This window comes from Microtus oregoni, unplaced genomic scaffold (assembly GCF_018167655.1).
Source record: "Microtus oregoni isolate MIOR12 unplaced genomic scaffold, Mior012 000047F_ref0000412, whole genome shotgun sequence".
NCBI lineage: Eukaryota > Metazoa > Chordata > Mammalia > Rodentia > Cricetidae > Microtus > Microtus oregoni.
The window spans coordinates 15,402,637-15,429,397 of NW_024543221.1; the positions used below are offsets into that span (position 1 = coordinate 15,402,637).

Consider the following 26,761-nt stretch of genomic DNA (forward strand, 5'->3'; position numbering starts at 1 on the left):
TGCTTTGCAGACAGCATGTCAGTTTTCTGTATGGAGTGAAATAGGAGCTCAGGCAGCAAGGGTGGTGCCCTGCATTTCCCCTCCTTTATTCTGCTCATTGCCAAAGCTCACAACAAAACTTGAGGTAGGAACCAGCTCTGCAGGGCCACTCGGTGGCTTCCTTGCCAAGGTGGGTGTAATGGTCTGTTCTGTCCCTTTCAGAGCCAAGCCATGCTTGGGACCTGCTGCCCTACACCACAGGTGTGGTCTCTTGGCCCGCTGCCCACTGCCACGGCTCAGAGACCTGCATTTCTGCTGCTGAAGCCACCTGGGGATCTGCAGCATTTTTATTTAATTCATTACGTCCGTGCTGTGAGACTCGGGAGGCTCTCCCACCCCTGTCCTGGGGTTGGGACTCAGAACGGGATAATTTTCCCTCAACAACATGTTCCATATTCCCGAGTGCGATTTCTATGCACACCACCAGCTTCAATTGGTGAGTTTCCCCCATTCTGTTCAGCTTGTTTCTCTGAATCCGAGGAAATGACCATTGAGCTCCCAGAAACCTGGTGTTCTTAGAAACGGGGGACAGCCCCCAACCATGGTTTTTACATTACGGTTGAGACCTTTGCTGACATTCATCTCTGGATTGCTTCCCTTACCTAAAATCACGTTTGGACAACCTGGGGTCAGTCCTCCCGCAACTGGGGGCCCCCAATCCCTCAGATTTTTCTCTTTTCTTCCCCCACCTTGAAAGGCCACTTGGAGCAACCTCTGGCCTCTCGGCTTCTGAGTAGCCCCGACCAGAACCAGTAAGGCTATAGCACCCCACCTATAGGCAGGGGATGCTCTGCTACACGTCCTACGCTGTTTGCTACCGATTTACACCCTTCCTATAGAAGACGTCCTGTTATAGGCCTTGTGGTGTTACCACTTTGGGGGTTTTCACGGTTTCAGCTATGGGCAGCAAGCCATCCATGTCTGTCAATCCATCCTCCTTCTGGGATGCCTTTTAGAAGCCCTAAAACCCCAGGCCTTAATGCCCTCCTTCTTCAGCTCCGACCCTCACTCTGCCGGTGTCCTGCCGGCTCCACTACAGGAGCTGTCTAACTGCTGTCAGCGCACAGGCAAATAGAAGTTTCCTCAAACTGTCCCTGCCACCACTACTGCTGCCAAGATTGGTCGGAATCCACAAGGCAGCTGTTTTTCAATTCCGGCATTTTGCTCCCTGCTGCAGCTTGTGGCATGGCAGCTTATCGACAGGGTGGATCACACCTTTAGGTCTCTTATTATTAAACTTAAAATCCCTGCAGCTCAAAAATTGTGGCTTTTCCATACATGTGACCACTGCCATTTTGACAGAGGTCAGGCAACCTTGCCAACATCTTAACTGAGGTCAGGTGACCAAGTTCCACCATCTTTACTGAGGTATTCCCTGCCTGGTTCCCCAGTGTTAACTCTGTTACATAGGTGACCTTACCACCATTTTCACTGCAGTCAGATGATGACCTTACAGCCATTTTAACTGAGGTGAGTTGATTTTGCTGCCATCTTGGCTGAGATATTCCCTGCCTGGTTCCCTAGTGTTAACTCAGTTACATGGGTGACTTTAGGGCCATTTTAACTGAGGTCAGGTGACTTCACTGCCATCTTAACTGAGGTATACCCTGCCTGGTCCCCTTGTTTACTTACGTTTTTGTCTCTAAATTCCTCTTGTTGACTCTGTTGCATGTGTTTTGTGCAGTGGCATGCCTTTGGTAGGGCCCACCGAGAATATCCACTTCACCTAATTCCTGTTCACGCTGTGTGTTCATACATGTAACTTAAAAGCACCTACGTTTACTGTTAAATGTTGAATTGTCTGTTCATTGTATATCATTCCAGACTACAAAGCAGCAAGTTTCATGTTTTAAATTGGTATGTACTTTTAAATCTCTTACAACAATACAGCACTTTAACCGAACCCTGATTTAAAAATATATTAAGCTGTTCTCTACTATTGTCAGTTCTGCCATTAACCTATTGCAAGCAGTTTTTTCTTCTGTCTTTATGAGTGTAAATCTTACCTGTTGAGAGCCAGCACAGTCAAGCTCAGACACAGCTCTCCAAGCAGATTCTATACTGTAGTTACACCTGATAAACAGCCCTTGACTGCTCAGAGATCTGGGGAATATGGCATTTAAATATTTAATTATTAAAAAACTTTTCATAACAACAAGAGACAGGTTGGCTCCTAGCAGCAGCACTCTATTTCCTCCAAAGAAGACAGGAGACAAATGGGCACAGAACAATGTCCATCCTCAATTTGTTTCAACTGTGAATCACTGACCACTGGACAAAACTGCCTTTCATCTAAACTGAAGATCACCAGACGGTGCACATAATCACTGGAATCGACAGTCTAACTGCTCAGGTCAAGTTAGGTTTGTCTTCCTACAGATTTCTTAGCCCACAGGATCTTATGGAGCCTGGCAGGCCCTGCGCTAAACAGCAAAAAGCAAACACAACGTTCAGTGACCATAGAGGACCTTGAGGAGTAGCTGGAGGTGCCAACCAAGTTCTCTGTCGTTTTTAAATCAGTAACTCAAGTAAAATTTCATCCTTCTCAAAGATCTCTGATGGAGCTTGACAGCTGAGAGGTTTTGTCAGTTTAAAAGGACAGCTTCACCAAACCAATTTCAGTAAAATATAAATACAAATACAAGACCTGCAAGTTATAAATGCGTGAGGACAAATACAAGTTGTCAAATTTCTCTCATGCTGCCTTCTATAGTCTTAAAATCTTTCCCCTTCTCACCTTCCCTTCCATAACCTACTAAATAAACATTCAACCTCACTCTGCATGGCATTCCTATCCATGTCTCTGTCTCTCACCCGCTGTGTGGCTCCCTGCCTGGGACCAGCTGCCTTCGGAGACCTGCAGTGTTTCTGCCACTGCAGCCACTTGAGGATCCACAGCATTTTCTATTAATCCATTATAGTGGGCACATCTGCAACAGGGAGCAGAGCTGAAGGCTGAGTCAGGAAAGAGACAGTGAGCTGTTCCCTGATAGATCTGTAGTCTAGTCTTTCTCTTCTGCTGCTCCTGTTCCCAGAGGCCAGTCTCCCCCACCCCTTCCCTCTTACTACACTCCCTTCCCCCTAATAAAACCCTACACGCGAACTGTTGCATGGCCTTTTCTCTCACACCGCTTTTTGTTTGGTTGGGTTTTTGAAACAGAGTTTCTCTGTATTGGAGCCTGTCCTGGAACTAGCTCTTGTAGACCATGCTGGCCTAGAACTCACAAATAACTGCCTGCTTCTGCCTCCCGAGTGCTGGGATTAAAGGTGTGTGCCACTACCACCCTGCCTTCACGCTGCTTTTTAAAATTACAGCAATCTCTGGAATCCCAATGTGAATGTGGTAGGACAAAGCCAAGACCTCAAGCACCTGGTGGGTGGAGTGCACTTCTTTGACTGGAGTGGGGTGTGGGAATCTGGGACTGAGACCAGCTTCCCAGCTGATTCTGCCTTAGTACTTACACCTTTACAGATGGAAACAGGACAGGACTGTCCATCAAATGTGGGCAGTAATAGTTGCCCTTGTTGCCTTTTGAGAATAATGGCGATAGTAACTGTTCAGTAAATGTTTGCTATTGTGCACTAGGCACCATCTTAAAAGCTTTATGCTTAAGAGCCATATAACCCACCATAGAGACAGGACATAGCCCAGAGCCAACAGTCAGGGTTTGGATTCCAAGCTAGGAAGTGATCATGTTATAAAGAACATAATAAAAACATGCAGAAAAAAAAACACATTAGCTTTTGTTGCTGTGACAAAATACTTAGGGCATTTCAACTTTCACAGGAGAAAAGGTTTGACTCAGCTTCAGAGGTTTCAGCCATGGTCGCCTGGTCTACTTCTGGGTCACTGGTAGCCAAGAAGCAGAAGACAGGAAAGGCCTGGGATCTGAGTGTCTCCTTCAAGGGCATGCTCCCTTCCCAAACTTCTTTCCACTAGGCCTGCCCTTTATCTCTTTTGTTTTTCCAAGACAGGGTTTCTCTGTGTAACAGCCCTAGCTGTCCTGGGAACTCAACTCTGAAGACCAGGCTGGCCTCAGACTCAGATCTGCTTGCTTCTGCCTCCCCAGTGCGGGCACTGTGCCCGGCTAGGCCTGCCGTTTAAACGCCAGTCCCACCTCAACAGGACTACAGCTCCACTGCTAACAGCTCAGCCTTGACCATCAAGGTCAACAGGAACATTTCAGGTACACGGACTATAGGTACCATAAGCAGCAAGGAATTGAATTCTAAATTCTTATAGAGAAGAAGAGACCAGTCCTTGAAACTAGCTCTCTCTCTCTCTCTCTCCCTCCCTCTCTCTCTCTCTCTCTCTCTCTCTCTCTCTCTCTCTCTCTCTCACACACACACACACACACACACCCCTCCTCTCCACAATGTATTTGAAAGTCTTAGTGCAGTTTTGCTAAGGGATAGGATAGAGGTTGTAGGCTGACCCCTTTTTTTCAACACAAATGCAGTTACAGTTTTTTCATCAATAGTATGTGCAGCCCACATTAAGAGATATTGCAAGAGACTAATTATTCAATGGCCACAAAAAGTCTTGAAATAGTCAAAAGAAACCAGAAGGTGGTAGCACACACTTTTATTTATTCCAGCACGCAGGAGGCAGAGGCAGGTGGATCTCTGAGTTCCAGGTCAGTCTGGTCGATAGAGCAAGTTCCAGTACAGTCAGTCAAGGCTACACAGTGAAACCCTGTCTTGAAAAACAAAACAAAAAGCCAAAAGAAACTAATATCAACATAGCCAGACTGCTTGGAATGTACCCAAATGGGCAAGTTTGGGACAAAAGTACTTATTTGGACAAAGAACTACTTTACCCATGTTCTTTTACCAAGTGTAGACACTGTTCTGTTGCTGCCAAGAGACACCATGACCAAGGCAACTCTTATAAAAGAAAGCATTTAACTGGGCTTACAGTTTCAGAGGCTTGGTCCATTATCACGGCAGGAAGCAGAAGAGCTGGAACAGTAGCTAAGATCTGAGAGCTACTGATATACAGGCCAAGGTAGGGGGAGAAGGGAGGAGAGCCAGACTGGCCCTCACACAGGCTTTTGGAACCTCAAAGCCCACCCACAGTAACATACTTCTTCCAGCAAGGCCTCACCTTCTAATCCTTTCAAACAGTCTCATTCCCTGGTGTCTAAGCATTCACACAGGAGACTAATGGGGGCCATTCTTATTCAAAACAGTGTACTAAGTAACCCAAGCCATCTTAGAAGTCCAAGTCTGAGGAAAACGTTTATTAGAACCTTTCAGTTTGAATTAGATTGTATCTTTGCAAACAAACAGATTTTATTTCACAAGCAAGCAAAGGGACTCTAGATTATTACTCCTTTTTGTGTGGATTGTGTCTTGGCCAATGTAAAAGGCTTGGGAAAGGACATCAGACAAGATACAAGGCTTATTATTTAGTCAGCTCAAAGTCCGATACTAAAAAAGGCAGGGATAATTACTAATTTGTTCTGTGTGACTTTTGGCACCCATTTGTGGTACTAGTTTCCCAAGCAGAGCCTGCAGTTTCTGACAGCCACTGACTCCAGCTTCACTCTGCGGCGCTGCCGGACACGGAAACAAATCACCTGCTTTCCTGACTACTACTGTCTTTTTTTTTTTTGGTTTTTCGAGACAGGGTTTCTCTGTGGTTTTAGAGCCTGTCCTGGAACTAGCTCTTGTAGACCAGGCTGGTCTCGAACTCACAGAGATCCGCCTGCCTCTGCCTCCCGAGTGCTGGGATTAAAGGCGTGCGCCACCACCGCCCGGCATACTACTGGCTTTCAAAGCAAGAGATATCCAACATTATTAGCAGGGATGCATCATTAAAACTACCTCCCTATTGCTTAACAGTTAACAAGCAAACATCACTGCAGATTCCTCAACACTCAGCTAAAGCTACAACACGTGTGCTTTTGACTGTAATCTGACTTCTTTTAATTTTTTTTTTCAAGACAGGGTTTCTCTGTGTAAATAGCCCTGGCTGTCCTGGAACTAGCTTTGTACACCAGGCTGGCCTCGAACTCAGAGATCCGCCTGCCTCTGCCTCCCAAGTGTTGGGATTAAAGGCATGCGTCAACACTGCCCGGCAAATTAAAGTTTTAATAAAAGATTTAAAAATCACAAAAATAGAAGTTTAACCAGTCCTCTTTCCTAACCAGGGGCCACCTTCCGTGAACATAAAGTTTCTTTCTAAAAGGCTAAAGCACCTCACATAGTATTTCGGGTCATCTGACACAACTTGTGCACTCTTTACATAAAGTGCTATCACATTTTGCTAGAGAGCTGGAGCCTTCTGTAAAAATGAAAAACCAAAACACAAGACTTATTTTTCCAGGTTCTGGATTTTCAGTTCAGAGCTAACATCTTTTATAAAAACACCAGTAAGAAATTATCTTAAAATTCTGATGACATTAAAAAGTCACAAACCTCAGAACTGAGAACTCTCCTCTACATCCCTAGCTGCCAGCCCTGGTTTCAGTGAATAACGACCGATTTTTATTTATTTATTTATTTATTTATTTATTTACTAAGTATACAGTGTTCTGTCTGTATGCATTCCTGCAGGCCAGAAGAGGGCACCAGATCTCATTACAGATGGCTGTGAGCCACCATGTGGTTGCTGGGAATTGAACTCAGGACCTCTGGAACTCAGGCAGTGCTCTTAACCACTGAGCCATCTCTCCAGCCCAATAACGACCGATTTTACAAAGCATCTCTCTCAAGGAAGTGCTTTACAACTCCCTACCCCCACACCAAGAGCAATGCTGGTCTGTGACAGAAATCTGGTTTAAAACAAAATAAAAACCACGGGACCCCCACAGCTTTCACAGAAACAGTCCAGCTTTCTGTTTTCTCCTACTTTCCTCTTAGCTGACATTTATCACTGTATTTAAAATAATCATGACTTCAACTGAAGATACTGTATATTAACATGGAAGCAATATGAATGCAGTTACGTGAATATCACATTTTATACAGTTTGAAAAACACACAAAAGTAGAGTGAACAGATTATATATTTCAGATAGGACCATGCTCACTTAAGGCATCTTGTGCAGAGGATGTCTCCAGATTGGCCTTCACAGGTGGGCCCTGAGCTGGACTACTCTCCACTAAACAGAAGTTTCAGGATAACTAGAGGCGAGCCTTGCTTTCTGCTTCCATAAGCTGGATGTCAACATCACAGACAGCCGGAAAAGGCTACAGATGACAAATCATCCCGTGAAATGGAAACAGCACTCACCCAGGAAGCTGTGTACACTAGACGGTGGGGGGGACCTAAGTCTGCTAAAATTTCCAAAATGAAAAGATGACCACTTTCTTAAAGAGCAGAATTATAAAGTCGCTTTCACCGCCATCGTTGTAGACCCAAGTTTAGTGAACTTTCAGATTAGAATCTATAATTCAGTAGAGTGTTCAGGACTACAGAAGTCATCTTGAGACTTTCTACGAAAGTACGTACAGATCTTCCTCATGGAGCTGGGAGTAATGGTGACCTAGAAGAAAATGGAGAGTTAAGAGACTTCCCAAGTTCAAAATTATCTCAGTAAGTGTCTCAGTTATAGCTGCCATTCTCTTGAGAAAATCAGCCCCCTCCACTGATAAACCAGATAGATAGCTTCTCCATTGGCTCCCAATAAAGCAGCATTGTTCTAATAAAGAAACATTAGTTGTATATAGTTGAACACTCCCATAATCACAGCAACTGAGAGGCTAGGGCAGGAAAGTCTCAAATTAAAATCTACTCTAGACTATACAGTGACAACCTGCAAGTCAATAAAATGTAAAAACAAATCCCAAAACTTAAAAAGATTAAGATTAGCACACCATTCTTAAAGCTTTGAGATTTATATTATTAGTGAAAATAATTTTCACCTCACCCTTGGTCATGAGGGTCAGGGAAAACCTAAGTTCTGCCCTTAATTATGGGCTGTGTTCCCATCATCTTCCTTTGCTAGACAGAGTGGAGCCCAACCCCCCTCCTGTAACTGCACACTGATACACAGCACTCTGTCCCTCTGTTGCTGTCCATGGCTCACCCCATGCTCACTTCCCTCTTCACCACTCTAAGTCATATGCTTTGCAAGGTTCACTTATTTCTGCTACACCATCCATTTAAATGTCATGTCAGTCAGTGAGACTTAAAAAGATCAGTAACATTATACTGAATTGCTGAATGTTAAGAGAGCAGACACAAGTATTCAGAATATTGGTGTATGCAAGACAATCACAAACTTGGGGAAAAGCCATAAAAATCAAGGAATCTGTAATTTAATTGCTTTGAAATACCTAAGTTCCATTTTGATCATAAAATTCATTACAAGCTGAACAATCTACTTATGGGTATTGGCAAGTTTCCTGAGAAAAACAACTTTACTTAAAAAAGAGATGCCATGCTGTATCCCAGGAGAGATATTTCTGAACTGACACCCCGGATGGTGAGAAGGCTTCAGTGAATCAAGCAGTAAAGACCGAGGAGTATGAGCAGATGAAGGGTTTAATGGAGTAAAAGGGCTGCCAAATAATTCAGCACAAAGTTCATCTTGAGAACTGCCTTTGGCCCCCTTCAAATAGGACATATATCCTCCCACCCTGAAGGCTTACCGGGCCTGGTGACGTCTTTCCACTCTGTCTCCTGGAACTGGGTGTCTGGGATGATGGACTTCGTGGAGATGAATTCTCAGCCTTCCGTTTGGCTGCCATGGCTAACAACCAGTTCTTATTCTCTGGGGAGCTATTCTCCTTGCCCACCATCTCAGACCCTTCTCCACAAGGTCTCAGAGGAAGAGGCAGTGTTCCACAGCCTTCTGAAGCATAAGGACTGACAGGCGAAGGAGGCTCCGAGATGCTTGCAGCAGCAGTGCCTTCAATCTTGCTTGATTTGGCAGGACCTGTGGAGTCCTTGCTGAGGGCGTCCTGGTTGCTGGAGAGGCAGCAGCACAGATCCAGATGGAGGCTCTCCACCTGGCCGTCGAGCTCGGTGACACAGCTGCAACTCTTCACACACTTCTGCTTCACGCTCTCCAGACAGCTCGAGTCTAGACGCCTCTTCACTCTATTTCTAGATTCACAGCAAGCATCTGCTTGGGACGACTTCTGGCTCACAGGAATGAGGGCTTTTCTTGGAGATGAGATCTTTGTCTCAGAAGCAGGTGGAGTGACGGGAGGTGACGAGGAAGGTGTTCGGGTCACCCAGTTTCTAAGAGACATCTTGAAAGATGAGAGGGGCTTGGGAGACACAGAAGAGGTGGAGCCTCTTCTGCCAACTGGAGACCGGGTCTTGGCAGGGGTAGTTTTGACTGGGAATGTGGGGGTATTTGAAGGAAGAGGGAGGTCTCCAGTACAGCTTGGAGTACAAGCTGCTGCTGATGGAGAGGAAATGGATGGACTGCTCTTGGCTTTGGGGGCTTTGGCAGGAGTACTCTGGCTATTCGATACCATTACTGAAAATGAAGAGAAGCATGAAAATCAGAAAGAAAATGATGCACAGGCCTTGGATGCTCACCCAGGGAAATCATGTCCCTAAAAATCATCCCATCTCTACCACACCCTCCCAGCATTTTTCCTACGCCTTTTCTAACTGACTGCTCCCCAAACACCCTGAAGTAAAACACACACTTGCAAAACCCAGGAAAGATAAAATCATTAAAGCACCAGCAGACCACTCCGAACAGTTTCAGTGTTTGCAAGTGGTGTGGGAGGTCCTTCTGTCCATGCGCTGCTTTCATTGGTTAATGAATAAAGAAACTGCCCTGGCCTGTTGATAGAGCAGAACTTAGGTAGGTGGGGAAGACAAAACTGAATGCTGGGAGAAGGAAGGCAGAGAGAAACACCATGGAGCTGCCAGAGACAGACATGCCGAACCCTTCCCGGTAAGCCACTGTCACGTGGCGATACACAGATTAATAGAAATGGGTTAAACTGAGATGTAAGAGTCAGCCATTAAGAGGTCAGAGTCATTCCTACACATACTACTTTAGGCTCTGCAATAGGGAGGACGCACTGCTTTTCTCAACAGGCTGTGCACTACTCCACCCCTGTCTCAGTTCATGTGTACTTTTAGCCTCTTTCTTGTTAGGCAAAAATCCCCATGTTTGAAGAATCCAGTAGCCCCATATTCACAGACTCTTCCTAACCCAGCTATCCTGTCACAGAAGACAAGGGTTCTCAGAGCCCTTCACTAGGATGGCCAGGAGAAATGGTTACAGTAGTCACTATATTGTTTTGCACCTGCTTCCTAAGCTAGCTAGTGAGCCCAGAGGAGGGGGGGTGAGGATTTAGTGTTTAGTAAGGAATTATTAAACAACGTGGAACTTCATGGCTGTCAACAATAAGGCAGTGATAGAAGCACTAGGAAACTGACAGTAACTATCCTGCTGTCTAACCAAACGACAACACCTGAGCTTGAACAGGTGAAAGTTATCTTGGCAATTAGGATAATCATCCTGTCACTCAATGCCTAGACCAGTGTCTCAATTTTGGCTGCATAACAGACTTACCCAGAGCTTTACGAAAACACAAACACTTGACCTCTACACAAAACTCACAAAATCCATGACTGACAATGTATACATTTTTCAAAAGCTCCACAAGTGGTTCTGATGCCTACCCAAGACTGAGAACCTCAACAGTGCTGTGAGATCTCCAACTAGAGTACAGTTACACAACAGTAAGCAATAGAGCTGGTGCTGGCTGGACAAAGTAGGTCAGAGGGAAGAAGTTTATGCCTTTGCAGATAGCATTAAAAAAGACAGCATTCTCAAAAATGGTAGCGTGGTCAACAGCAGCCAGTCTATTCTGGAAGCAGGCGTAAGGGCCAAATGGCAAGTGTACCAGCCATTGGCACCTAGATCAGGTTGTTATTCGGCAATCCTCTTTGGAGTAATGTCACCATCACCCAAGGACTGAAGGCTGTTCAACTGAACTGCACTTGCTATGTGGAGTCCTAAAGGAGACAGCACAGCAGAGCAGTCCGTGTCTACACTGCTCAACGACTGGACGGAGAGAGCACTTGAGCACTTTACAGGGTGGAACCGTCAGCAACTCTCATTTGATTCCACCCAATCAAACATCATCTTCTCCTGAGCTGCTCTCCTTTCCTTTGTAATAAACCCCTCAATTAAAGGGTGGCAATCAGTGTCTCGAGATCTTTCCTCACTGTCCTGATAGACCCAGGTAGGCCATCATAGGCCATCATCACTCCAGCAAGGTTGGTTGTTCCATAAGCTCCAAACTGCAAAAGCTCATAGGTCTTTTTTTTTTTTTTAATGTTGGAATCATCTGGTCAAAGCCACGCCCATCATTTCCTTAGTTTACCCTGTTTCTAGCATAACACTCTGCTGGGTCTCCTGCTCGGGCAGTGTCTGTCCAATAGTCTGTAGCACCACCTCCTCTAAAGAAACGCTGGTGTCTAATAGCTCAGGTCCTTCCTTGCTCTATTTGCTTTTCTAGCTACAGCTGTTATCACAAGTTACCCCAAATTTACTACTCCCATCCTAAATTGCAGAATTAAAACTGTCTCCTTGACACCCTTTGGATGTGGAACAATGTCATGGTACATTAAAATCAAACTCTAGCTTCCTTCCTAAATCTGTAGCAATTTAGGAAGGAATCTGAATCTTCCTTCCTAAATCTTATCTAGATTAGGACAATTCCATCCTGTGTAGCTTGAAGTAAAAGCCCTCAAAAGCATCCTTAAAAATTCTCCCTTAAACTGTACATGTTATCCTTTGGCATATTCTGTGGGTTCTTATAAATATTGTTAAATAGATTCTTCTGTGCTTTGCCTTTTGTTCTTGAGACAAGGTCACACCAGCCTCAAACCCACACTTTTCCTGAGTGTTGGGAGTAAGGCAAGTGCAAGTTTGATGACTTCAGCATCAGGCAGGAACTTTCCCGCTGTCCCTCACTGCTTCTGTGCCAGCATTACCCTTCTAGAGGCCGAGAACATGCCAGGTGCACTCCTGCTCCCTAAGTGAGGCCACGCGATCACAGAGACACTTGACAGCACATTTTCATTCTTCTCCTTTACTTGATGTATTTTACTTCAGCTTACTTATCGCCACCCACGAGTAAGATGTTTGTACCTCATTGCTAAACAAAACTAAGAAGAGTGCACAGCCCATGACTATCTGCTGACTAAACCCGTTACTATACACGAGACCTTCCACAGATGATGAACAAAGCAGGGCAGTTCTCTCTAAGAAATGCCAGGGTGGTACTTTCCTTTAAAAATACCACAAAACAAGGGCAAATCTAGCCTCCCATAGCACTCAGTATAACTCAACTAAGAAAACCAAGAAACCTTGGAAAATGCATGCTACCCTTACCCCCTTACCTAGGCCAGCTTTCGTCTCTCTTTTCTTCTGAGAGGTCCAGCCCACCATGGAATGTTTATCGCCTCCGGGTTTCTCTTCCAGACCTCTATTCAAGCGCCAGATTTTCAGTGTATTATCATCAGAGCAGGTAGCAATCTAAGAACCAATAGAAGAATGATGAAGTTTCAAAGATCAAGAACAAAATCTAAAGCAGTTGTGCCCTAAGGAAGGGATCATAAACGACCACTTATTTTGTCTGCTGCGACACAGCACAGACAACGACACCCCTTGTTTCAGAGAATCACACCAGCTTCACAACGATGCAAATTTCAGTTTCTTTTTAAAATGTATTTTCCACTGAGAAACTTATTAGCAGTAATTCATTTTTAAAAAGATTTGTCTTTTTCTGTGTGCTCTGCCTGTACACATGTGTCAGCAGAGCCCAGAAAAGAGCATCCTATCCTATGGAAATGAAGATGCTGTGTGCTGGGTGCTGAGCCTGTGTCCTCTACAGGAACAGTAAAGGGCTCTCAAGTACAGTCAGTAGGCTCATTTTCCTTTTGGTCTCTCAAGAAGCCAGGCAATTCACGTCTTTAACATTCTTTACATAACCATATGTAATTAAGATTTCCTTTTATTCTTTCTGTGAAATGATCAATTAGTACATATCATCACTATTTAATTTCTACAATTTTCTTCTAAATTCTGCGTTCTTATCTTATTGTTAAAGCAATGAGGACATTTCCCAGATCAGACTTAGCTTGTGACTCCAGCAGGCCACAAGAAGAGTACAGTAAACCCAAACCTCTGAGATGCTTTTTCAGATAGGTAAAGGAGAAATGCAGGAAAACAAAAGTTCACTAGGCTGAAAGAAGTTAAAAATAACCTTTGCCCCTTTAAAAATATCCGACTATTCCTGATCTTGGTCCCGAGCCTTTTATGGCAGAGAAAGTCCAGCTTGAAGAGCTAGAGGCAAATGGCCACTGCTGCCAGAGCTGTTCCCCAGCATTTGTTTATATCATTTCTCTATTTCAGTCACTAACACAGAGGAAAAAAGAACACATGTTCTTTTAAGTCGTGGCCCCCAAGAGACAGGCAACATTTTCCTTCCCTTACTGGGAGGCCAAAAGATGACACACACACATTTCACTTCTCAACGAAAAATAATGGAATGCCACAAGTGCTACAGTGACAATAATTATATTTATAGGCATCTTTAATATATATGGGCCTTCACATTGTCTTTGTTTTTTGAGACAGGGTTTTTCTGTCTAACAGTCCTGCTGTCCTAGAACTCACTTTGTAGACCAGACTGGCTTTGAACCTCTAAGTGTTGGGATTAAAGGCGTGCGCCATCACAGCCCGGCTTCCTTTACATTCTTTATCTTATTTAGAAACCCTTAAAAGCTGAGCACAATGATGCACATCTGTAGTCCTAGCACCTGGGAGACTAGGGCAGGGCAGGAAGACAGCGTTCAAAGCTCTGAGCTATATAGCAGCAAGATGTTCTCTCTGAACAAAAATCCACAAAACTGAAAAAAAAAAAAACCCCAAACATAAACAAACAAAATACAATGGTTTATCTGATAACCCATGGAAAAAGCAGGCATTCCGTTAGAAATTACATGGGATTTTGAAGAGAATGTCAGAATATTAATTGACACCTAAAGCAATAAGTTTAAGAAAGGTCTGTATGAGCAAGAACAAGGCTCTAAGTACATGAAAGCATCACAGTGAAATCTGTTCTTGTGTATGCTTATAAAAAAGAGCTTTCCTGAAGCTAACCAAAGAAATGCAGTAGGGATACAAACAAGCAAGTCCTAGGAGCAACCCAGGAGTTCTGAATGCCAACAGTATTCCAATGCACTAGACATAAATTCTCTGGAAGACTAGAAAACACCTAAAGTCAAGAACAAGACAAGCAACAAAACTTTCCATATGCAGACATGGCTTCTATTTCTGGTGTTATTATAGTTTAAGCTGTGTGTGTATCTGCGCTTGTGAGAACAGGCACACATGGAGGACAGATGCATTGGTTCCCCCTGGAGCTGGACTACTAGCAGTCACCTGATGTTCATGTGGATGCTAGGAACCAAACTCAGGTTCTCTTCAAGCTGAGCCACCTCCCTAGACCTTCATTTCAGATTTTAAAATGAATCTTCAGTTCAAAATTTCATTCTATATATAAGAAAAAGAATGACTTAGTGAACTATAAGTCCAACTTTACTTCTTTAGTATATAATAATTCCTCGTACTGGTGAAAACAGCAGGGGAAAAGTGTGTGTGAGTGTGTGTTGAGAAAGAGATACATGTCCTGGATTCTTTTAAATGACTACACATAAAAGCCTGTATCATTTTCAAATAAACCTAGGGAAAATATACAAATCTAGCATGCACAAACCTTGGTGAAGTCCGATGGACACCAGCACACAGACGTGACCTCTTGAGAATGACCCAGGAGTACAGTAGGAGGATGCCAGGGCATGGAAACCTGGCCAAACCAGAAAGAACATGTCAGCACAACAGTGTTAGTCCCCAAAGCAGTCAGGACCTCTTTAACTATGTCTCAGGGCTTTAGGGTTGTCAATAACAGGGGAGCTGTCGAGTTCAACAGTCAAACTCAATTAAGACTATGGGTCCAAACACAGGACAGCTCTTATTTCAACTAAAATGCAATTCTGGCACTGTCCCTCAGCCACTGGGCTTTCTGGGCCAAGATTCAGTTCCAGGTATTTCTCTTCAACCCAGTCCTGTTTATACACCACATAGACATGTTTAGATCTTCTATAGTCAGCCACTTGGAGGAATATTAAATCAACTGAGTCCTGAAGGTACCTGTAACAGGCAAACAGCTCTTTTAGAATAAGAGGCCAGTTTGTCCCCAAGGCAAGACATACTTACTATGACAAAATCCAAAATATCATCCTTCATTTTGAATGTGACAACCTTCAATTTGAAGATGTAAGCCATAATTTTTAATTTTTCATTCAAACTTTTCAGTCAATTTGTTTGAAGGACAATTTAATAATGTCTTTAATGTATTGAGAGGTCAGACTGTACACATCACCGAGAATCCTATCACTGGATGCTTCCAGTGATAGGCACTTGATAGCACTGTACAGCCGACTCATTCCAGAGCTATCAATACCTTTCAAAGCACACAGGACTAGAGGACAAGCTCACATTGCTATTATTAGTACATGTATTTGGAGAACAAGGACCTTAGAGAATGCATTCTCTATTTTCCCAAGGCTCTGAATCATAGATCATTTGCATGAAGTGGAGGCAACTTTAGAAAGAATATTTGTGACAGTGACTAAGTTAGCTTAACAGGTTTCTCAAATTACAGCTAAGAGACTTGATACTGATTCATGGGGTTATCTAACTCAACCATTACTACTCCTTATCTTTGCTACCTGGCAAATGTGCAATGGTTAAAATGGCAAAAACAAAGGACAGAGTTCAGTCTGCCTCGTTTAAGTTAAAGTTTAATGTATTAACAGATTAGGCAGCTTTCCCTCAACCTGCATGGATATTATTGCCAAGTTCTACAATACCATAGACTATAATTCATTCACTCAAAGAAAAATATACTTTAGAAAGGACTATAAAAGATAGTTTCTTACTATCGCAGCAGTCAGAATTTTTCCTTCCTTTCTGAAGACCCTAGTCCCCTAAGTTTCTCTTTACTCAAGGTTCAAACAGATTAAAGGGAGGGAAATCCTCGTCTGTGGACATCTCTGGTGAACATTACTTCTTCCTGCCATCCTATGACCCCACCTATTCCTTAGCTTCTCCATCACAGCACTGAGGAGAATCTAACTGTATATACAAAATATTAAAGTTAAGAAAAACCAAGTGCCTGCCAACAGCATGTACCTAGTTCTGTCTACAGGGCCTCAAATAAAAAGAATCCTTGTAAAAACTTCCTAAAGAAGCAATATTAATAGTAATAAAGTTGGCATTTATTCATTGAATACATAAACCAGGTACTTTACATATAAAAAATAGGTGGAAGGGCCTAAAAAAAAAATCAGACATGTACTTTAAGTATCATATGGTTTACTAACTCTATTCTTTGGCATATACCTCCTCAGAGAATAGAAAATACATGCAAGTAAAAACATACAAATGGTGACAGCAGAGTTTAAATAGCAGAGTGAAAAACTCTGAACATCTAAAATGACCACCAACTGGTAAGCAGATAAAATATGGCTTGCCTATAAAGTAGAATATTCTTCAGCACTTGAAAGAAATGAAGTATTGTGCAATATGTCTGAACCTGAAAAATATGCTAAATTAAGGTCAAACACCAAATGCCATATATTATGTGACACAGTTTATATAAAATGTTTCAAATACACAAAAATCCAGAGAGGAGAGATAAAGAATATACAATGTGGCAATTGTTAAGGAGTGACTATGAAGACAGACTTACAGGATAATGTGGTTTCTTCCTGTGTAACATTCAGGAATTAGTGCAAAAGGTTGCCCAACAGTGTGTATACTGAAGTGTACACTTTAATATTATTTGGTGATGCTAGGGAACCAAACACAGGGTCACATTCATGCTAGGCAAGTATTCTAACACTGTTCTATACTTTCAACTCTTAAATCCGTCTTTGTATTTTCTTGTAAATAGTCTTGCCCTGTCCAAGCTCTCCTCAAACTCAAAATTCTCCTGTGTCTAATTCCTGGGTGCTGCAATTACAGGTGTGCACAACTATACCCGACCTCTAAATTCTCTTTTAATAAAAAGGAGAAGGGACAGAAGTGGTAAACTTTGTGAATTTTGATGACAAGAGCTTCGATAGCTCAGGACTATCTTAGGTACAATACTTGCTCTTTGACTACTTTAAGTAAGATGAATTTTTCCCTTGTGAAATTCAAATGGCTTTGAATTCACTTTAACTCCAGTAACTTTTAAACTTCAATTTACTTTAAAAACCATTACTATAATTATTTCATTTAATTTTTAAAAAGCTTCCATTTTGAGTAGTAAGGAAACTTATTTAAAAAAACAACCTAAACATTTTGGGGTGGTCAATACAGAAAACTGTCCTCTTTTACATATTCTACCTTTTGTAGAATGCTTAAGGCATAGGAACCCCAAAGTTAAAATTATGAGACACCTCTCAAAGCAAATGGCTCTAACCTTAAGAACTCATAGAGCACTTTGAGTACTTAGGCATACAAAAAATCCATCAGCACTTTCCCTCACAAAATCTCCTTACTCTGCCCAATTGGAAACCAAATCTAATCTTTATTTTTGCCATGAGATCATTTACACTTCCTAAAGTGTCAGGCTCAGTGTTCCACTGGTCAGCGGCAGAGTGGCCGTGCCAAATCAGTTTATTTATAACCACTTCAGTACTATTCAGTGGATGAACCAGGGACAGACAGGGGAAGCGGGGGTGGAGGGACAGGAAGAAACTAAAAAGCAGAATGCTCAATGTTTGTGTGTGTGTGTTTCCACAGATGGTAATGTGGCGTGAGGCATCTACAAAGGCCGTCCTCTTTTGCTGGAAGACACAAACTCCTTCCTTATTCTTTCCTTATGGGCAGGCTTCAGCACAGAACAGATGCAGTACGAAAGCCCAAGCTAACCCATTAGACATGAAGCAGAGTCACAAGACACCTCAGCGGTCTGGACACTCAGCCTGCATGGACTCCTGTTTAAACTCCTCCTCCTTTAATAAGAGAAAAGAGAAACGACATCTCACTGGGCAAATTCAATTTTAAGAGCAGTAAGCTTGCCAAGATCTCAAATATCAGGGCCTGCACACTGAGCTATGTGCGGACAGGCAGGAGGACATCCTGTCTGAACCACGACACTCAGTGGTGACCCGGAACCAAGCCTGGGAATTCAGTTAGGGTCAACCATGTGTGGTGGCCATAGATGGGATCTCTAGTAAGAATAGGCTAGAAACTCAATCAAGTACCTGGTGTGCAGCCCCTCGATTCCCATTTTAAAAGGACCCCGTGCTAGAGAAATTTTAAGAACTGGCAAAAAGATTTAAATGTATATATTTAGTTACATACATAATCATGTGTACTTTATGGAACTAGCCATTTTATTATGTTATCTGATACATCTAAAATTTCAGTTGTTTTCTTGCAAAAAAGAAACCCCAAATGACAGGCTTGTGGAATGAGTAAAATTCTGTAACAAAGTAGGGAGTTAGAGAAATAAAAGTAGAAAGACAGTGAGGAAAAAACAGAAAGCACAAAGACTTAAAACTTTGAAACTCAAAATTTTAAATACAAACAAGAGAGAAGCAATTATAACTAGTACTACACAGAGACATTTAAAAAGAGTAAAGAAAACAGGTAAAAACTATTTTTGTAAGATACATACTTATATATACATCTTAAGTATTTACTCATAAGAAAATTCTCATTTAAAACTCCAATAAGAAATATGCGTATTAGAGAGAAGCCCAGCACAGGTGGCATCTCACCTTGGGAGCACTGGGAAGAGGTCACTGAACGCTGTCAGTGGGGAGCAGTCCCTTTCCAGCTCCAGTCTAAGAGTCGTTCGTTTGCACTTTCCCCAGGACTTTTCTATTAACATCATCTAAGTTTCTTGGTTTATGGAAGATTGTTTTAGAATATGAATATATAAAATATGGTTTTTAAGATGAACACAATGACTTAAACAGTAATGGACACTCTATAAAATAAGAAAATGAGGGGACTGGAGAGATGGCTCAGTGGTTAAGAGCACTGTCTGCTCTTCCAGATGTCATGAGTTCAATTCCCAGCAACCACATGGTGGCTCCCAACCATCTGTAATGAGATCTGGTGCCCTCTTCTGGCATGTGGGAATACACAGAGGCAGAATGTTGTATACATAATAAATAAATTAAAAGAAAAAAAACAGAAAATGAATTGTCTTAAAATATCTGCTAAACATTTGCTGTGGGACAATGGTCTGTACCCTGTCACTTGTATTTTAAATAAACACTGATTGGCCAGTAGCTAGGCAGTAAGTTTAGGCGGGACAATGAGAATTCTGGGGAGAGTAAAGACTCAGTCTGAAGTCATCGCCCAGAGAGGAAGCCAGACACAGCAAGATGTGACTGCCTCACTGAGAAAGGCACCAAGCCATGTGGCTAACACACAGACAAGAATTATGGGCTGATGTAAGTTATAAGAGTTAATAAGAAGCCTGAGCTACTAGGCCAACCAGTTTATGATTAATGTAGGCCTCTGTGTGTTTCTTTGGGACTGAATGACTGCAGGACCAGGTGGGACAGAAACCTCAGTCAACAAACATTGAACATGCTTAATGGCCCAAGGGCCAGATATTGCTATAAGAAAAAGGAGTAAGAAAAGCAGTTATTATACCAAAAGTTTTGAGCAACTGTTCTGCAGGCAGCTCTATGGAAGTCCGAGTATGGGATGTGACACTTAAGAAAGTCTGATAAGATAGAGCAGAACGGGCAGTTGTACGTAATGGTTTCTGTGAAGCAGGATTTAGTGATCTTTCATTTGTATTTTAATAAATAAAGCTTACCCGAAGATCAGCAAAGTAAAACAGCCACACTGGTCAGCATTACAGACCAGGCAGCAATAACACACACCTTTAATTCCAGTAGCCACTCTAGCTTGCCATAGAAACCAGGTGGTAGGGGTGCATATCCTTAATCCCAGAACTAGAGAGGAATACAAGACAGGAGGAGACAGCTCTCAGTCTCCGTCTCATTCTGAGGTTTCCTGGAGGCAGGATTGCCATTTCGGACTAAGGTCGAGGTAAGAGCCAATAACTGGCTGCTTTGCTTTTCTGGCCTTCAGGTTGAACCCCAATATCTGTCTCTGAGTTTTTATTAATCGTGCTACAGCAGGACACAGAATGCCATTTTTGAAATAAATGATATTCAGAAAAGGAAGCACAAAGCAAGAAATGACCTTGCGAACAGTTGGTGCAGAAAGTCAGCAGTGTGTGCTTGTACTAAGTACACCTCATACTGGACAAAGGCATCTATCTGTGGATACTTGTACTAAGTACACCTCATACTGGACAAAAGCATCTATCTGTGGATATTTGTACTAAGTACACCTCATACTGGACAAAAGCATCTATCTGTGGATACTTGTACTAAGTACACCTCATACTGGACAAAAGCATCTATCTGTGGATATTCGAAAGCTTACCTTCCAGATGTAGGCAGCTTCATCACTCGAACCGCTGATTAAAAACTGGTCATCTGGACTAAGACTTGATTTTACATAAAAGGTAGAATTCTGGTGTCCATTGAAGACAGCCACTGCCGGAGGAGAAAACCAAATCACTTTGGTTTATATCATTTCCAGTATTCCAATGAATGCAAATGACACGCACACACAATCATACAAGTGTTATCATTGCTTCAGCCTGCTACCATATAATAGGGAGCTAAGTCCTAAACACAGAACGAGAAGGTTGTGCTAGACCAGTCTAGTGAATTCAATAGGAACAAATGACAGATGACAATGTCATGAGCAAGAAAGCTGATGTCTAATCCTATAGTAAATGTAGACTGTGCCCATATCCTTATCCTACAGGAGGATTTTCTCCATTGAAAACACTGATCTTATTTCTCCACTGACTGCAAACTTCTTGAGAGTACATACATCTCACATCATGCTAGATCTTACTTTAAACAGTATAAAACTTCAAATATTTGCTGCACAAAAAGGTAAAAGTCAGTGAAAAGAATTATTTGATTCTGGCTGAGATGCAGTTTTTTTTTTTTTTTTTTTTACCTCAACTCTTTTTAACAGGCAGAATGACAGGAAGACCTAGAGGGGCACAATGTATGTTCATCTGTAAGTCACTCAATTTGGGTTAGGTGTCTCATAGAGAAAGAGTAAGTAACCATACCTTATATAATGTGCTCTTAAGACTGCTGGCATCAACACATTACAGAAAATTTAAAGGGGAAAGCTCAGTTACCAGAAAATTTACAGATATATCAGAAGTAAAAATAACATTTGAATGCTTAACAGAGGGAACGAGGCAGCCGTAGGAACTTCAGTGGCTTTTGGTTGAGTGCTCACAGATATCCATTCTATTTCTAAATAGAAAAACTGTTTACTTATACCTTTTAAAGAAAAACAAAAACAACACATGGTTTTGCAGAAATGGCTCAGAGTTAAGAGTATTTATTGGCTGCTCTTCCAGAGGACCTGCGTTCAATTCCCAGCACCCACACCAAGGCTCACAATTGTGCAGAACTCTGTAGTGTGCATGTAGACATAATACCTATACACACTTAAAAACAGAAACCCTATTATCAAAAATTCTCTGCATCAGAGATTTTTACTATAAAATAAAGTTCAACAGCAATCAATTTAGATATATCCTAAACACACTATGATAGCTAGGTAGTGCTGGCACATGCTTTAATCTCAGAACTCAGGAAGCAGCAGGCAGATCTCTAAGGTTGAGGCCAGCCTGGCCAACAGATTGAGTTCTAGGACAGCAAGGGTTACACTGTGAACCCTGTCTGAAAAAAAAAAAAAAAACCCACACAAAACTAAGAAAAGAAACTCTCACTATGATAAAGACCTAAATAAAGAGGCTCCTTCATTCTGAATACTGTTCCAAAACAGAAATTAGTCATTTTCTATATTAAATTATGAACAGAAAATTATAAATTGAATTTCCCACAAACCACGTTTTTATTACCCTCTGCTGGCCTAGGAAAAGCTGGTATGAAACAAATTGAAAATATTTCAAATATGGCATAAATTCTCCTAAAATCTTACAATAGCTTAAATTATAATTCGATCACTTTGGTTTTCTTGTTGTTTTGTGGTGGAGACAGAATTCCTGCTCCTCCTGCCTCAGTGTCCCAAAGCTGCGATTAAAAGCATGTGCTATTATGCCTGGCATTAACTTAGTTTTTCTATGCTGAACTGGGCATGGGATATAACTATTACTTAATACACTATAATACTAAAAAAAAAAAAAAAAGAAAATCACTCAAGCATGAAGTTCTGGTTCTTTCTAAAGTCTTGAGAAGGGAAGTAATTACCAGATGTTTTTTAAACACACATTTAATATATTCTCTCTCTCTAACACACACACAGAGACACACACTTTTTTTCAGAAAGGGCCTCTTTATTACATAGCTCTGGCTGTCCTCAAATTCACAGAAATCTGCCTAACCTACCACCTGAGTGCTTAAACTAAAAGCCTGTGCCACCACATGTGGCTAGCATTCTAAAAAACAATTCTATCCATAAAATAAAGGGGCAGAAAAAGGTTATCAAACTATTAGCAAGTATTTCATGGCAGAAATAGCAAACTACAGTCAAGATCCTTTCCTGTGCTACACTATAGGAAAATATGCATAAGACTAATATATGCCCGGTAATGAAGCAGGATTAGATTTTACCTTGTGTGCTGTAATACAGTGTCGAGGCAAGGGCAATGACATCAGAGGTTCTCCTCATTACTCCACCTCTACCCTAGCCAAGCCTCTCACTGAACCCGGAGCTCACCGATTCCAGGACTCTTCTACCTCTGCCTCCCCAGCAGACATTAGAGGAGGGTGCTAGAGATCCAAACTCAGATCCTCATGTTTGTGCGGCAAGCACTTTACCAGCTGAGTAGCCATTCTAGGCCATGGCAGTTTTTCTTTCATTTCTTTCTGTGTGGTACTGGGAATTGAACCCAGGACCTTGTGCACATTAGGCTAGCACTCTACCAGAGAGCTAGATTCCCTGACTGATTTTAAAGGTCCACTGCTCCAGAGGGAATAATCCTGGAAGATAGTTAGGAAAAATATTTGGAAATTTCTCTAAAAGCACAACCAAAGTGACCCAAGTTCCACAGTATTTCAAGATTTCTTGTTTATTAGTCCATTTGGGAACCAAGTAGCTCTGGGAATGTCGTGTGGAATTCAGACTTTTAACCAAACTAAACTTGAGGAAGAACCATGGCATTAATACATTTGTAGATTGCTTAAGTAACTATTATCTTAAAATAATGCAATCTACAACCCCTTATGGTATGCTTTAGAAACATGAGTTTCTTATGAAAAATATTTACTAGTCTCAGATTCAATTCTTATATTCCTTTAAAAAATATTTACTTATTTTTATTTTATGTGTATGAGTGTTTTGTCTGCAAGTTTGTATACCTTGTGCATGCCTGGTATCTTACATAGAAGCCAGAGAGGGCATCTCTGATCTCTTGAAACTGGACAGAAGTGAGCTGCCATGTGTGTACTGGGAAGTGAACCTGCGTCCTCTACAAAAGTAACAAATGCTCTTATCTTAACTGCTGAGTCATCTCTTCACCCCCCCCCACCACACTTGCCCCCCTAATATTATATTCATGAGGGAGAGAAAAGAAGAACTAAAAAAGGTAGGCTAGGGAAGAAACCTCCCAGGAGATAACGGTCTTCACCCAGAATTGAGAGGGTGAAAACTATCAGGAAGTCTATAAAACCCAATCCTCTAATTTTAACAAGACAAAAAGTTGAGAATAGTTTTCTTTATTCTCCAAGTTTATTAAACAGAAAATAAAGATAATCTTAGGGGTTCAGTGGTTTACAGCAATGCTTCTTAGAGAGGACCCAGCAACCATTTGGTGGCTGACAACCATCTATAACTTAAGTTCTAGGGGATCTGATACCCTCTTCTAACATCCACAGACACTACGTATGTACTGGTATATAAACATGCAAGCAAAAAATGCATACATATAAATAAGTAAACCTGGGGCAGGAGAGATGGCTCAGCGGTTAAAAGCACTGACTGCTCTTCCAGAGGTCCTGAGTTTAAGTCCCAGCAGCCACATGGTGGCTCACAACCACCCATCTGATGCCCTCATCTGACCTGCAAGGATATATGCAGGCAGAACATTGAATACATAATAAACAAATAAATCTTCAAAAATAAGTAAGTAAACCTTAAAAAGAGGCTAATGATAACCCTAAACATAGGCCAAAGGACATGGCTTCAGGAGATTCACTACTCTCCACACATGGTAGGAGTCTGTTTACTTGTGAAACGGTCACAGGAACATACACTCCTGAAAATACCACAGGAACTAATTAAAGATGGCAGAGTCCATCATTTTGTGGCTAATGTTTATTTTGGGAAAACATGACAAAAACAAAAACCACTACTGACATCATAGCAAAAGAGCAAGTATTAATTACCCGATAAGAGAATCTGAATGACTAATACCTTACCTGGAGAAGTCTTTAGGCCAGTCATGTTGAACATATAGATGTTGTCATCTGTGCAGTTGGCAAATAAAGTAGAGCCAGTAGAATCTAAAACCAAACTTGAATACCCTGGAAAAAGTTAATAGGAAGTCAACGAGGCTAAACTGTGGGGACAGAAACAGTTCATGCCATAGGATAATTATTTCTAAAGCATATAGAAATCAAAACTATATTGAGATTTTTATCTCACAACCATATATTTCGTTTCTTAAGTCTTTGCTGAAAATTAGCCTGGTATTAAAACAATTTTTTTAATTGAAATTCACATTTTACCCCCCAAAACCTACAAAGCAAAGGCTCACCTAGTTTTCGAGTGCTGGTACCTGGGTACAGGAAAGACTTGGACGCTAGGGGTTCTTGACGATTAGTATAATTCTTGCGTAAATCCCATACCTTGATTATCCTAAAAACCAAGATAAGTATCTTATAGATTATCTAGACCAGTGATTCTCAATCTTCCTAATGCTGCAACAGTTCCTCATGTGATGCCCCCAATCATACAACGATTTCGCTGCTACTTCACAACTGTAATCTTGCTAAGGGTATGAATCATGATGTAAATATCTGACATGCAGATGGTCTTAGATGACCCCGTGAAAGGTCATTTGACCCCCAAAGGACTCACAACCCACAGGTTAAGAACCACCGGTATAAACCTATTCCAACAATTTTATTTATGTGAGTGTGAAATGACTTTTAATCTGTCTTCTTGGGCACACTGCCCAGCTGCACTGAGGACATCTCACTGGTAATTCAACTTAACTGTCTCATGCTATTGTTTGCAATGTCAAGCTTACAGCTTGTACAAAACGGAAACAGATGTGATCTGACCCAGTGATGAGTCACTGGCACTTACTCCAGGGTAGCGGGAAAAGGAAAATGGAGTTAGATGCCGATTGTCGCTGTTTCATTGTTCCTCTAGAAAAAAAACTTCCTAAGTCATTTTCCCCTGAAATGCAGGGTGCATACTCCTATGCCCTCTTTCTGCACATAACTCCTTAACTAAATACTTTTTCCTGTGAAAGGGGAAAATGCTTTTCATTTCATCCACTGGGCTGTCTTCATCCTTATTCCTATTTTGTGGGTAATCAGAAATTATACACTTGTCATAAAACGGCAGCATCTTTAGAAATAAACTGCAAACTTTCATATTAATTCACAGACACAGAGGTAACTTTAGGTAACTCCCCAATCTTGCTTAAGAACTTGGTTCATGTAAGGATTTTAATGCCCACAGGAAATAATAGAAGTATTAATTAGTAAGACATTTTAAATCAAAATCTTGAAAGAACCAAGTGGCGGTGCACACCTTTAATCCCAGCACTCAGGAGGCAAAGCAGGCAGATCTGTTAGTTCAAAGTCAGCCTAGTCTACAAAACGAGTGCCAGGACAGTCAGTCAAGGCTACAGAGAAACCCTGTCTAGAAAAAACCCAAAACCAAATAAAACAAACCTTGAATATAATAATGCATTTGGAAATATAATTGGCAAAGAGGTACACTTTAAAGAGTTCCTGCACATAAATAACCTGTTTTCTACAGGACTTTGTAGAAAGAGAAATGAATAAGCACTACAGACTTACTTGGCCATCAAAATTTAGATCAATCATAGATAAGTATATAGAGATAGGTCTTAAGTGTACCATTAAAAGACAAGCAAGCTTTCACCACCCCCCAGCAGCAAACACTGCCCCTATGTGCTAAGCATAGCCCACGAATTATCACACTTATTTGAGGAGTTCTGGCCGTTTATTTTCTACTGTGACTTGTAAACTTCTTCCCAACTACAGCACCCACAATGTTGAGAGAAAGGCACATATATAATCAGTTTAATGAGACTAGGTACTACAGCAGCTCTCAAAAGGCACTGGGGAAAAAGAAGAAATAGTCTCTTACCCATCCACGGCTCCCGCTGAGACTAATGTGTTCTCATCCTGGAAGAGGACCACAGTAACACTCTGCTGGGAATCCTAATAGCACAAGAGAGAAAAAGAAGGAAATTCTGTTTTGGTCATCACAGCTTTCACCAGTTTGAGAAAAAGGTACTTAAAATTAGCTTTCCTGAAGCTGCTGTGAGATTGTGTCTTCTAGAAATGTCAGGAAGCCTCACTGTTAAGCATACCTTTATAATAAATATGACTGCCTAAAGAAGACCCCAAGCACAACACTACCAGACAGGCTAAC

The 26,761-nt window shown here is 41.7% G+C and overlaps 1 protein-coding gene across 2 annotated transcripts in view; it reads right to left on the reverse strand.

Annotated features, from left to right (window-relative positions):
• Nucleotides 1-6,329: 6,329 nt before the first annotated feature.
• Nucleotides 6,330-26,761, reverse strand: part of Dtl (denticleless E3 ubiquitin protein ligase homolog) — a 36,179-nt gene continuing 15,747 nt past the window's right edge. For both annotated transcript variants that reach the window (XM_041635329.1, XM_041635330.1), the window contains exons 8-15: nucleotides 26,474-26,547; nucleotides 24,882-24,982; nucleotides 24,544-24,648; nucleotides 20,510-20,622; nucleotides 14,754-14,843; nucleotides 12,373-12,508; nucleotides 8,640-9,478; nucleotides 6,330-7,531 (exon numbers count right to left, since the gene is read on the reverse strand). In XM_041635329.1, coding sequence (XP_041491263.1) covers nucleotides 7,433-7,531; nucleotides 8,640-9,478; nucleotides 12,373-12,508; nucleotides 14,754-14,843; nucleotides 20,510-20,622; nucleotides 24,544-24,648; nucleotides 24,882-24,982; nucleotides 26,474-26,547 — 1,557 coding nt within the window. In that variant the 3' untranslated portion in view covers nucleotides 6,330-7,432. The remainder of the gene's footprint in view (nucleotides 7,532-8,639; nucleotides 9,479-12,372; nucleotides 12,509-14,753; nucleotides 14,844-20,509; nucleotides 20,623-24,543; nucleotides 24,649-24,881; nucleotides 24,983-26,473; nucleotides 26,548-26,761) is intronic.